Raw genomic sequence first — 13,972 nt, 5'->3', positions numbered from 1 at the left:
TGTGGTCAGCCCTTGAAGACCCTGAGCCAGACTTTCAAGCTAAGGGTCCTATTCACTTCTTTACATCAGGTCTAAGGGGATGATGGTGTAGCCATTGGTTACTAAAGGGAGCAGCTGCAGGCCCTACGAGGAGCCAAGGTAAGGCCACTTCTTCAATAATTGGGAACCAGGCATGCCAGGACAGAGAAAGACCAATAGATTAGTCAATACTAGATATCCCATTGTAGGGGTTGTGGCTGACACACCCCTTCACTTTTTTTTTCCTGGTGTTCCAGGGAAGCAAGTGCCTTGGTTTGAAGTGGCAACTTCACAGCAAGGGAGGGGACCAAAGCCTAGTTAATAGTTAAAATGATGATCTTGAATGTGTCCTAAGAGTATGACTCACTCCAGAGCACAGGGAGCCTGAATGCCAGCCCCTTCTGTCAGTCCAGTATACCTCAGGCAGGGATAAAAGGCCTCATCCTAAAACTCCCTGTGACTTCTGCCCTAGGTATATTAGCTTCTAGGACTGCCATAACAAGTACCACAACTTTGGTGGCTACAATAACCATAAATTTATTCAATCACAGTTCTGGAGGCCAGAGGTTTGAAATCAAGTTGTTTGCAGTGTTGGTTCCTTCTGGAAGCTCTGAGGCAGAACTTATTCTATGCTTTTCTCCTGGCTTCTGGTGGTTTGCCAGCAATCTTTGACCGCCTCTGACGTCAGATGGCCTTTTTCCCCTCTGTGTCTCTATATCCAAGTCTCTTTCTCTTTTCTGTTACAAAGATACCAGTCATTGCATTTAAGGCTCACCCTACTCCAGGATTACCTCACCTTAATTTGATCACATTTGCAAGGATCCTGTTTCCAGATATGGTCACATTTACACACACAGCTAGTGGAGAATAAGACTTGAACACATCTTTTGGGGGCACACAATTCAGTCCACTACACCAGAGGTCTTAGGGGGCAGAAGGAAGAACAGCCCTGTGGGTACCTAGAATAGTGCCCTCGAGGAAACCTGCGAAGATTGTCTTGATTACAACTAAGGAAGTATCTCCCTGTTGAAGATGAGCACACCCTCCCTCCTTCCTAGTGGACTGGCATTATCTGGTCTCCTGCCCACACTTCTGCCTCATGTCCCTGGCCAGTGTCACCATACCTTGGGAGCAGAGGAGTAAGAAGTTTGGTGAGAAACACCACAAATCCCAAAGTCAGACACTTCCCCTCCTGTTTGGGGGGATATTCTCTAGGGCCCCCCTGCTGCTGGCATTCTTAGGAACTTCAGAGAGCCACACCCACTACCATTGTTTTCTGCAAGTGCTTCAGCATGAGATCAGATGAAGGTGCCAGGAGCCAAGATGAGAAAAGGATAAGCACCTTTCATTTAAGAGCTGACCCAGAGACCTTCTAATGAAGAAGCATAGTACAGTTGACAGTGCAATTCCTGCTGTGCAAGTGTAAAATAAGAGACCCACTACAAAAGCAGACCTGTTAAAGATTGTCAACAAAAAGCACAAGCACTACTTCCCTGAAATCTTCACGAGCACTTCAAGCTGATTTTTGACATGAATGTAGAAAAACCAACCCCAGAAGTCATGCCTATGCCTTTGTCAGCAAGTTGGACATAACCCACAAAGGGAGTTTGACTGCTGCTGCTGCTGCTGCTAAGTCGCGTCAGTCATGTCCGACTCTGTGCGACCCCACAGACGGCAGCCCACCAGGCTCCCCCGTCCCTGGGATTCTCCAGGCAAGAGTGCTGGAGTGGGTTGCCATTTCCTTCTCCAGGGCATGAAAGTGAAAAGTGAAAGTGGAGTCGCTCAGTCGTGTCCGACTCAGTGACCCCATGGACTGCAGCCCGCCAGGCTCCTCCGTTCATGATATTTTCCAGGCAAGAGTACTGGAGTGGGGTGCCATTGCCTTCTCCGGGAGTTTGACTAGTGGCAGGGAAATGCAAAGACTGGACTCCTAATGCCTCTCCTGGGTTCGATCTCCATGAATGGCAGTTATGCCACTGAGGAGGAGATCTTAGGATTCCTGAATAGTGTAGGGGAATATGTTGGGAGGAGGCATTTAATTTGGGGGGAGCCCAAGAAACTCCCCACCAGAGATTTGATGCAGGGAAGATACCTGGAGTAGGGGCAGATGACCAGCAGTGATCCTCTACACTGTGATCTTTGGGGTCCAAGAGCCTGGTTGAAATCTGCAAGATGAAAATCCTGGAAGTTTTGGCCAAGGTCAACATTTCTGTCCCAGTGCCTTCCAGTCCTGGTATGAAGAACTAGGAGAGATGAGAAAGAGAGAGCTTGAGCAAGAGTTGCAGCCACGACTGGCACTACTGCCATGGTCAGTTCAAATTCCAGAGCTATGTCAGTAGCTTTTCCTGCCTCTGGTGAAGTCTGAGGCAGATTCTTCATGTTGTGGATAAAGAGTGAATCTTCTTAGTAACGGAGGGCCAAAGTGGGGCTGTAGGTATCTCTGCGTTCCTGTTCTGTGTGGAGAACTTTGTGATTTACCTTTTTCCTTTCTTTCTTTTTTTTTTTTTAATGTTGTCTTTTTTTACAGAAAGTTTATTTAGCATCAGAATCTAAGTTTATGAATGACATGGATCACAGGTTTGTTGCTGTTTATCAGGCTTAAGAGTCTTGGTGTTTTCTTGGAAATAAGAAAAAAATCAAATAGTGAAATAATTAGGATCACAATATAGAAGGGAAATAAAACAGTTAATTATTGGTTTTTTTATATTTTAGTATTTCTTTTAGTAAAAGTAAAGACACAGATGTGCTTAGCTTATTCAAGAATATAGGAGAAATAAAACCATAGTTAATTAACCTTTAGGTCATAAGCCCTTTCATCCTTCAGACATTATTAGGCATCTGCTCTTTGGAAGCCTCCTTATTAGTACAAGGAATGCTAAAATAAAGATGGTCCAACCCTTGCCCATGAAACTTTAGAGTCTAGGAACAGCTTTCACATGATGAAGATGGTGAAACACCGCACAAATTAAATAGAACAAACAAAAGGAAGGCGTTAAGCAGGATGGGCTGCAGATGAGAACAGTCAAATATAAATCACAGAAAGGAAGAATGTTTGAGGTTTTGGACCTGACTGTTTCTTCAGTGGGAGGTATTTTTTAAGTTAAGTTGGATAGTGGGCTAGATGAGGCTGTCAGTGTTGTGAGCAGAAGCCAGACACTCATATGTATCTTAGAGTTGAGAGACTAAGTCTGAAATGAAAAACTGTTCATAACAGTTATTTTGATATTTTAGGTAAGCCAGAGAGAACTTCTACCTGTGACAGTAACGGAAGGTGTCCTGTACTTTGTCCCAGTGCAATTGAATCTAGTACAAAAGCTAGGTCTTTTATGTATATTGTGTACAGACAGTTTGTGAGAAAAAGTCTGCAACTTGATTGAGGTATGATGTGAAAAAGACGCTGGGCCTGCAGTCTTTGTCTTTGGGCTGAGAACTAGAGCCTACTCCATTAAAAAGGGCATTTGAATTGTTATCTTGAATATAATTTTGTAAGTCTACAAATGGCTAGACTTCTGCTTGTGGTGGAATGAATGAAAATAAGTGTGGTTTGGATGGAATGGCAGCTGGGAGGAGTAGAAAAAGGTGGCCCTTCACACAAATTTTAGGAGCTGTGAATTGTATCCAAATGGAAAAGACTCTTCAGCATTCAAATAATATTTTACTGAATGAAAGTCCATGTGCCCAACACACAGTGAGGCCAGACAGCACCAAAAGGTTGGAGTCTGGAGCAGAGAAAGGCTTATTGCAGGGCCTTGCAAGGAAATGGTTGGCTCATGCCTTAAAAATCCAGAACTCATTGTCCAGTCACACAATCTTCCTGTAAACTCCAACAGCACAAATGTTACTTTTCTGGTCAGGTCATGGTCAGGTTATCCTGTATATTTCAAGCTATAGGCAATATTCTTTTAAAGAAGGTGCAGAGCCAACATGACTAAGCACAGGCACCAGAGCACAAAGGTCACAGTAAGATTAAAGTAAAAGGAACACATCTAATATGGAGTCAGATTTGTTCTTCCCTACTACATTATGTCTTCAAATGGGGGAAGCTGATGACATTTTACTTGCAAATCAGCATTTTGGTTGATTTACTATTTACTGGCTTTGATACCTGGGTTGGGAAAATCCCCTGGAGAAGGGAATGGCTACCTACTCTAGTATTCTTGTCTAGAGAATTCCATGGACAGAGGAGCCTGGTGGGCTACAGTCCATGGGATCACAAAAAGTTGGACACAACTGAGTGACTAACACTAAACAATATGCTTATAATATTGGATCTTCCATAGAAATACCTATAATATTTCTCCATTTAGTTAGAATGTAAACAATTTCAAGAAATATCTGTATAATTTTTCTATGGAGTTCTTACACTTTATTATATTTATTTTTAGGAATGAGGTATTTATCATTACAGTTTAAAAGTTATTTTTATTTGAATTCACCTTAATACTGTTTGTTGCTACAGAAAAAGGTACATTTTTATATATTTATCTTATACCTAGCAATTTTGTTTAAAACCGTTTTATTACTTTAATAGTTTTTCATTAGTAGATTTACCTTCTACATGCTTTATTGATGTTTAATTATATTAGCATTATTTTTGTTTTCTGATGTTTATCTCTTTGGTTAGTTCTGTTTCACATTACTTTCCTATATAGTATCTTTGTTAAAGAGTAGGCTACCCACTCCAGTATTCTTGGGCTTCCCTTGTGGCTCCATTGGTAAAGAATCCGCCTGCAATCTAGGAGACCTGGGTTCGATCCCTTGGTTGGGAAGATCCCCTGACGAAGTGAACGGCTACCTACTCCAGTATTCTGGCCTGGAGAATTCCATGGACTGTGTATAGTCCATGGGGTCGCAAACAGTCTGACACCACTGAGCGATGTTCACTTTCAGAATAAAAATGATGATAGACATTTTTGCCTACTCAATATTAAAAGATTCCAAGGTTCCCACAGCCTGGCAAAAGCCGTTGTAAGAACTTCGAGCAAGACCAGCAGCCATGTCCTCTGAAACTGAGCGCATGCGCACAACGCCCCCTCCTGCTGGGTGACCCCCGGAAGCTCTAGGCTGAGGTCACCGGATGTCATGCCCCCTGACTTTCCGTTGCAGACCGGAGGGCTGTGAGAGCTTGGGTCGGAAGAGCGAAGTCCAGCAGTGGAGCCGCGGGTGCCGTCAAGTGTCACGTGAGCCTCTAAATGAGTACCGAGGGGGACCCCCTGCCCCAGAAAGGAGGGTGCCTACCTAATGAGAACACCACCCGAACCCTGGTAGGGTTCCTGCGCAGGCAGGTCCAGGGCTGACCTATCACGCACTTCCTGTTAGGCCGTCTGATTGAGGTGGTGTTTTTTGTGGGTGTGGCTCAGAGTCCCGGACCTACGGGTCCAAAAGCAAATGCCCCTTAGTAAGTCTAGAGGTGACACGCCCCCCCACAGAATAGCAGTGACTCACTGATTCTCGGCAGGGCAATCGGCCTGGGAAGCCTCTAAACCCCCACCCCCACCCACACCGCCTGGGGAGCCTCTAACACCCCACCCCCACCCCCACCCCCACCCCCTGATTCTCGGCAGGGCAATCGGCCTGGGGAGCCTCTAACCCCCCACCCCCACCCCCACCCCCACCGCCTGGGGAGCCTCTAAACCCCCACCCCACCCCCACCCCCACCCCCACCCCCACCGCCTGGGGAGCCTCTAACCCCCCCACCCCCACCCCCACCCCCACCCCCACCCCCACCCCCTGATTCTCGGCAGGGCAATCGGCCTGGGGAGCCTCTAACCCCCCACCCCCACCCCCACCCCCATCCCCACCCCCACCCCCACCGCCTGGGGAGCCTCTAAACCCCCACCGCCACCGCCACCGCCTTGGGAGCCTCTAAACCCCCACCCCCACCCCCACCCCCACCGCCACCGCCACCGCCTGGGGAGGGGTTTAGAGGCTCCCTCCTGCTCGGTGACCCCCGGAAGCTCTAGGCTGAGGTCACCGGATGTCATGCCCCCATGTCATCCCCCACCCCCACCCCCACCCCCACCCCCACCGCCTGGGGAGCCTCTAAACCCCCACCCCACCCCCACCCCCACCCCCACCCCACCCCACCCCCACCCCCACCCCACCCCACCCCCACCCCACCCCCACCCCCACCCCCACACCCCCACCCCCACCCCCACCCCCACACCCCCACCTGCCCACCTCATTCGTACCACTCTACTCCCACGTGCCCACCCCGACCCCAACACCTCACACGCCAATACCACCCCACCCCCATCCCTCACCAGGGGGGCCAAAAGTACTGCTACTTTGCTCAGCCCTTGGAGCCTGAGGGAGTGGAAGCCTTAGTCTGGGGCAGATGATGTCATGGCACCACAGGAAGGCATCTCAGGCCACTGCAGGAATCCCGATGAGGACCCCAAGTAAATTCTTAGGGATCCTCTGACCCCAGGAGGGAGGGTGTGCATAGCATCTACCCTTCTTGTCAGCTCTCCATGTCCTGTCATGAGGTTTCTCTCACTTGTGTTTCTGGGGTCTCACACAGATGGGTCCTTATTTGAACTTGGGGACCTTAGGCAGCAGATGGCACGGGATACATTACCTACCTTGATTCAGTTTGAGGAATGCATGGGAGGATTGTGGGACTAACCAAGTAATGGCAGAGGGGGCTCCATAGCCCTGAGAGATCCAGGGAGTGAAACAGGCAGAGGCCATCCCTCCTTTTCTCCTCTGAGTCTCAGGAAGGTAAAGATTTATTCTGAGTTTATTGTTGCTGTTCAGTCTCTAAGTTGTGTCTGACTCTGACACCGTAGACTGCAGCACACTAGGCTTCCTGGTCCTTTTACTGTCTCCTACAGTTTGCTCAAACTCATGTGCCTTGAGTCAGTGATGCCGTCCAACCATCTCGTCTTCTGTAGCCCCCTTCTCCCCCTGCCCTCAAACTTTCCCAGCATCAGGGTCTTTTCCAAGGAGTCTTCTCTTTGAATCAGGTGGTCAAAGTATTGCACTTCAGCTTCAGCATCAGTCCTTCCAATGAATATTCAGGGTTGACTTTTTTTTAGGATTGACTGGCTTGATCACCTTGCAGTCCAAGGGACTCTCAAGAGTCATCTCCAGCACTGCACTTCAAAAGCATCAATTCTTCAGCTCTCAGCCTTCTTTGTGGTCCATCTTTCACATCTATACATGACTACTGGAAAAAGCGTGACTCTAACTATATGGATCTTTGTCAGCAAACTGATGTCTCTGCTTTTTAATATGCTATCTAGGTTTGTTACAGCTTTCCTTCCAAGGATCAAGCATCTTTTAATTTCATGGCTGCGGTCACTGTCCACAGTGATTTTGGAGCACACGTATAATCAAAGCTATGGTTTTCCCAATAGTCATGTAGAGATGTGAGAGTTGGACCATAAAGAAGCTTGGATGCTGAAGAATTGGTGCTTTGGAACTACAGTGCTGGAGAAGACTCTTGAGAGTCCTTTGGACTGCAAGGAGATCAAATCAGCCAGTCCTAAAGGAAATCAACCCTGAATATTCATTGGAAGGATTGATGCTGAAGCTGAAGTTCAATACTTTGACCACCTGATGCGAAGAGTTGCCTCCTTGGGAAAGACCCTGATGCTGGGAAAGATTGAGGGCAGGGGGAGAAGGGGTATGCAGAGGATGAGATGGTTGGATGGCATCACTGACTCAAGGGACATGAGTTTGAGCAAACTGGGAGATAGTGAAGGAGAGGGTAGCTTGGCTTCCTGCAGTTCATGGGGTCGCAAAAAGTTGGACACAACTGAGTGACTGAACAGCAGCAACAATTCAGCACAGCCCGTTAACATCAAGCTTGTCTATTCCCCTGTGGCTAAGCATGTGAGATCTCTAGAAAGGTTGACCATGTATCAGATAACTTCATTTCATCATTTTCAGTTTTAGGAATTTGTGAGCCTTGGTCTAAAGAAGTGAAGTTGGTTATCAGAAGGAGGATTCCCAAGTGCTTAAAGTATTCACAGTAAGAGCCCAGAGTTATCAGTGAGGAAACATTCACTCCCAGACACATGTGATCCCACAGTGTCCACAGATGTTGTCATCCTAGGAGGCTGTGGACAGGGATATGTAGAGGAAATATCCCCTTGCTTCCTCTTTGGAAGTCATAAAAGAATGGGCATCAGGTCAGAAGAGAAGAGGAATCTTATACAGTGCCAAGAACAATGTAGGAATTGAATGAGGACTAATGGGACACACCCATTCCAATGCAGGTGTGATCTCCATGAACTTCACTCTGCCTCTGCATTTAGCCCTTGTAATCCTGAGGAAAGAGTGGTCGGAATTCCTACATTCTACTTTAGAGGGCTCAGGGAAGTGATTTGTGTTTATCTGAGTGGGGTCCTCGAGATTACAAAGGACAGAGTAGGAGGGGTTCCAGAAACTTAAGACACAGAATTAGGATGGAGAGCCTAAGTTACCCTAGGATGGGGTGGAGGGGGGCGGGCAACAAGGATACACTCTTAACCATCAGTCCAGGGAAGTCAGACAGGAATTTCATGATGATATGCTGCTCCTCTTCCTTCTTGGGCTTTCAGTGAAGGAGAGTGTTGGGATATACAGGGCTTAGCACATGAAGTGAACAAAGGATGAGTCCCAAGGCCTGTTAAGACCAAGGTAAGGTCCCTAAACGAGGTTTGAGGGGCCTGCCAACCCCAGAACAGAGGGGTCCAGATTATCTTACCCATACTCTCAACACTGATAAGCCTGCTATGGTGATTTGATAAGATTCCCCACCCTTTCCTTCTCAGTTGTCTCAGTGAATAGATCTCGCTTTTTGCGGCGGGGGGGGTGGGGTGCGCAGGGATGGCCTTTGGTATCAGAAGGTGATGACTAAGGCCCTACTAGTTGCCAAAGTAAAGCCTCCGAGAAAGGACTGAGAGAACCTCCCGTCCCAGAAGATAGCAGCCAAACATAAGTCATTTTAGGTCTGCTGTCAGCTTTGCAAGGCCCCATGCAGAGCAATCAGACTGAAACATCACCACATTTACTGCTTGGTGAATTCAGGGTTATGAAGATTGGTTTGTGAACATAATGTGGGATCCCACTACCTGTTATATAAGTCAAGGAAAGTATCCTAATTGAGGCTTATGGGGATATCAACTCTAGAACCTTATACTCTCAACAAAGCTGTATTCGTCTGTCATGTTTGGGAACTCTGCATGTCAGATCCTCTTAATACTTCCTCAGAGGTTGCAGGGGCGTGACTCTCTAGTGTGAGGAACAACTTCTGGTCATCAGAGGGAAGGATTCTCATACACTGTCAAGATTCATAGTAAAGACATTTTTTGAGCAAAGAGCTGACTATCTACTCGAACATAGATGGGACACTCTCATAAACCTGTCGTGACTCTGCAGTCATTCGCTGGGATGTCCTAGACAAGGCTAGCCGGAAGCCTCATCAGCTCACTCAGGGAGGTGGCAGTCATAGTCTGAAGGAGGTGGCTCAAATCAGGAGGTAGTACAATAGTCTGTGTGGAGACACAGAGAAAGACACAGTGGAATCCAGCCCAGAACATAAGAGTTGTCAAAGAGCCCCAGACCTTTACCAGCTTGGGGAACCTGGTCAAGGATCTCATGATAACTTCCCTGCTTTCTTCCTTCTTGGATGTTACAGACAGCTGATGTCCTTGGTCTATGTCCTATATCATATGAGATCAGCAAAGGAAGGAGGCCAGGGTCTGTCACAGTAAGGATGAAAAATAAGGTCTGAGGAGCCAATCCACCCAAGAAAAGAGGGAGCTCCACGTTGTCTAGTTCTTATTATTGGCCTAAGGAAGACCTAGTAGAGGTAGTTAGAAAGTGTACTTCCTCAGTTCATCCTGGGCTGACTCTGAAAGATAGGGAATTCTTGTATGCAGACAGATTGGCACCAGTTTGCAGAGTGATCAAGTCTGAGGCCCTGCAAGTAGTCAAGGCAAAGACTCTGAATACTGAGGGAACACTGACCCCAGCAGAACAGGGATGACAAAGAGTTCAGCCCTGCACTGTCGTCAGTGCTGAGAGTCTATGGGTAAGGATGTCAAGCGGCTGTGTCCTCTAATTACCCCAATTAGATCTCAGTAGGTCAGGGCTTTGTTCTGAGTGGCAGTGTTATGCCAGCAAGCAGAGATCCCCAGACTTATGTAGATTCAAAGTAACATAACCAAGTGAAACTAGGGGGACCACAACACCAACAGAGATAGCATCTACAATTTTAACTTTGTTGTCATCCCTGGGAAATCACAGGTAGAGATTCTGGAGAAGGTACCTCAGCACATCCTCCTCAGTCATTTTAGGAGATGTGACATTAATTGGTCTTAGGAGAATAGCCTCATATTTAAGCATGGGAGAAGAGATCCTGGCATAGGCCAAGGTAATGAAACTGAGTGAGGACCGATGGAACCACCCTTTTCAGAAGGGTATTGGTGCTACAGAGACAAGATACACCTGCCTGTGTGATCTCTGAGAATTTTTAGCCTGGGTTGACTGCCTGGTCCCTGAGGAACATTAAGATTCCTCCTTCATGAGGGACACAGCAGCCAGGAGACCTGTGAGACCCTACAGCACTGTTAGCAAAAGTCCATTGAACGCAACTTTTATCTGAGCCACCACAGTTGAGTATACCAGCTGAGGCCACTCATATCTGCCTTCTTTCCCTTAGGTGGTGATTTCCCATTGCCCACACTGCTGCCAAATGCCACCAGTAAGAATCAAACTGTCTAAGCGTTACAGGAGGTCCCAACGTGCACGGAATCAATCCCTTCCAGCCTGCACTCAGTCCCAGGGCCAGGAGATTGCAGAGCTCGCCAAGGCTCTGGAGGAGACCCATCTCTTCTCGCATCCTCAAATGCCTGGAAATTCGAAGGAGGCTCCTGGTGGTGTTAAACCCAGTACTCCTGAGGGTCCTCAGAGTTTCTCTGCATCTTCCATTGGCATCACAGCCACTGCATCCAGCAAATCAAATGAGGTCTCCATGAATCAAGGTGAGGAGAATAGTCCAAGCACCTCACAGGCTGTGCCAGGCACCTCACAGGCTGTGCCAGGCACCTCACAGGCTGTGCCAGGCACCTCACAGGCTGTGCCAGATTTCATGAATGTGCCTGTGGATACTCTAGATAGTAAAGTAGCTATGTTGGTGAATTTCCTGCTGCTCAAGTATCGAATGAAAGAGCCAGTAAGAAAAGCAGATATGCTCGAGGTTGTCATCAACACTTGGGAAGTCCACTTCCCTGAGATCCTCCAGAGAGCCTCTGAGCGCATGGAGATGCTCTTTGGCCTTGATCTGAAGGAAGTGGATCCCACCAACCACCACTATGGCCTTTTCATTAAATCAGGCCTCACCTATGATGGCATGATGCATGGTGAAGCAGGCGTGCCCAAGACCGGCATCCTGATACTTATCCTGGGTGTGATCTTCATGAAGGGCAACCGTGCCACTGAAGAAGAAGTTTGGGAAGTTCTGAATGTGACCGGGATATATTCCGGGAAGAAGCACTTCATCTTTGGGGAGCCCAGGGAGCTCATCACCAAAGATTTCGTGAGAGAAGGATACCTAGAGTTTCGGCAGGTGGCCAGCGCTGATCCTGTGCAGTCTGAGTTCCTGTGGGGCCCCAGAGCTCATGCCGAAACCACCAAGATGAAGGTCCTGGAGTTTATTGCCAAGGTTCATGGGACTGACCCAAGTTCTTTCCCATCTCAGTATGAGGAGGCCTTGCAAGATGAAAAAGAGAAAGCTCAGGCCAGAATTTCAGCCAAGGGTCTCCGCTACTGCAAGTTCTAGTGTCGAGACTAGCAGCTTCTTCCTCAACTAGGGGAGTCAGGGATAGTTTCTTCACGCATTGTTCAAAAGGCAGTTAGTGTTCTTATAATTTAGATTTGAGGTAGGGCTGAAAGGAGAAGAGTATATATGACTGTGTGTTCCTATTTTGTATGTGTAACTTGAAATTTTATTCTTTTTTGCTATATGGATCATTCAAATGATTCTTTTAATTACTTTCAAAACTTTGTTTATGAGTGATTATTGATGATGCATTTCATGCTATAATAACATTTAATTGTAAGAGCTCTGTTGTTTTAGAAATTGTGAAACCATCCATTTTGTCATCTGGAACAAGATAACATGGTACTGCTGTAGGTATGTTTGTATGCTTGCTAAGTCACTTCATTTGTGTCTGTTTCTGACCCTATGGGCTGTAGCCTGATAGGCTCCTTTGTCCATGGGATTCTCCAGATAAGATAACTGGAATGGGTTGCTGTGCCCTCCTCCAGGGGATCTTTCAGACCAGGGATCAAACCCAAATCTCCTGCAACTCCTGCATTTCAGGGAGATTCTTTATCTGCTGAGCCACTGGGAAGCCCACTGCTATAGGCATTTCCTTGCAAATGTGAAAGAAATTGACTTTAAGATAGATGGAATCCAAAGAAAAAAAGTTCCTGAAATCTTTGTTCTCTTATCTTTTCAATGCTTATTTTATAAAATTAAATGATAAGTACATGAATTTGCCTCCTTCTTTCAAGAATGTGTATGAAATGTTCCTGTTTAGTTGCTAACTTGTGTCTGACCCTTTTGCAACCCTATGAACAGTACCCTGCCAGGCTCCTCTGTCCATGGAATTTCCCAGGCAAGAATACTAGAGTGGGTTGCCGTTTCTTTCTCCAAAGAATCTTCCTGACCCAAGGATTGAACCTACTTCTGTGTTGAAGATGGATTTTTTTATTGCTGAGCCACTGGGGAAGTCCAGTTCCCAGTGTGGTGGGGGTGGGGGTGGGGGGCAATTAGAGGTGGAGGATTAGGAGACACAGTGTTGGCTATAAGATAGGATCAAGGATACATCGTACAACATGGGGAATACAGCCAATACCTCATAATAACTGAAAATGGAGAGTAACCTTTAAAATTGTATAAAAATTTTTTTTTCAATTGAAATACAATCTTCCTAAAAAGTTTAGAAATAATAGAGTATAATTCTAAAAAATATATAAATAAAAAATAACTAATATTGAAGGACAGGGGGAAAAGAAACTTTTAAGTCCTTCGATGGTAATTAATTTTACATGAAACTGAATGGTGGGCCAGATGAGGCTGATGATGTCATGAGCAGGAACAAAACCCTCAGATGATGTGTTTCAAGTGTTAAAACGACAATGTCAAGATGTGAAGTGCCATTAGCTGTTACTTTTGGATCTCAAGTAAACCAGAGAGAAATTCTCACTTGGAACAGGAATGGAATGTGACCTGCATTCTTGTCCCAGTGCATCTGAACTCATGCACAAACTTAAGTTTTTTTGTTTGTTTGTTTCTTTTGTACATGTCACCTCTAAGGAGTTTCTGAGAAATATAAAAGATCCTCCCTTGAGATTAGACACAGAAGCCACCAGGCTAACAGTTGGCCATCACCTAGGAGAGCCAGCGCTCGCTCCATTCAAAGGAGAGTTTAATCAAGCTGTCTTCAGTGTAATTTGGCAAAGGATTTGAGAGCTAAAGTTTTGATCAGGTTGAAGTTAAAGTGGGGGAAGGGTTGCATGGGAGGTATAGAGGAGAAAAAATAATTTTCCCTGTCCCCTTTTAAGTTCTTGGCTGAAACTTCCTTGTAATAAAAGGAGAGATTAATAGGGGAAAAACAAATTAATTTTGTATATATGGGCGCATCACAAAAAAGGAGACTCAAGTAACTCCAGCAGGAAGCTTTTAGACAAAATTTGTGAAGCATTGACATGACAAAGGCTTTTGGACTAGGTGTGGTAAATGGCCAAGTAGTAACAATGTTTGTTTATACAGTCTCTTTGGCTCTCAGTTCTCTGTCTCTACTGATGTGGATGTCTTCTACCCTCCTGGTACAGGGAGAGGACGTTTCATGTTGGAGATTTATCTCCTGCTTTCAGGGGGACAAAGGAGGGCCTACTATTTCTCAAGTACCTTCCATTCAAAATAACCAATATGCCAAAGTGGAATTTTGAGGGT

The 13,972-nt window shown here is 46.3% G+C and overlaps 1 protein-coding gene and 1 long non-coding RNA gene across 2 annotated transcripts in view; both read left to right on the top strand.

Moving 5' to 3' along the window:
• Positions 1-13,972, top strand: part of LOC145535225 (uncharacterized) — a 228,630-nt gene that overhangs the window by 99,866 nt on the left and 114,792 nt on the right. The gene's annotated exons all lie outside the window — the stretch shown is intronic.
• On the top strand, positions 5,103-12,509 carry LOC145535223 (melanoma-associated antigen B16-like). The gene is made up of 2 exons (XM_081563534.1): positions 5,103-5,198; positions 10,673-12,509. The coding sequence occupies exon 2, from the start codon at positions 10,706-10,708 to the stop codon at positions 11,789-11,791; it is 1,086 nt and encodes a 361-aa protein (XP_081419660.1). The 5' UTR covers positions 5,103-5,198; positions 10,673-10,705; the 3' UTR covers positions 11,792-12,509.

This window comes from Giraffa tippelskirchi, chromosome X, assembly GCF_054371585.1.
Source record: "Giraffa tippelskirchi isolate mGirTip1 chromosome X, T2T-mGirTip1v1.2.pri, whole genome shotgun sequence".
NCBI lineage: Eukaryota > Metazoa > Chordata > Mammalia > Artiodactyla > Giraffidae > Giraffa > Giraffa tippelskirchi.
Note: the sequence above shows the minus strand (reverse complement) of the source record. Positions and strands in the feature narration are given on the sequence as shown.

Excerpts from the sequence above, each read along its gene's own strand:
- LOC145535223 (XM_081563534.1), top strand. The coding sequence starts at position 10,706 with ATGCCACCAGTAAGAATCAAACTGTCTAAGCGTTACAGGAGGTCCCAA.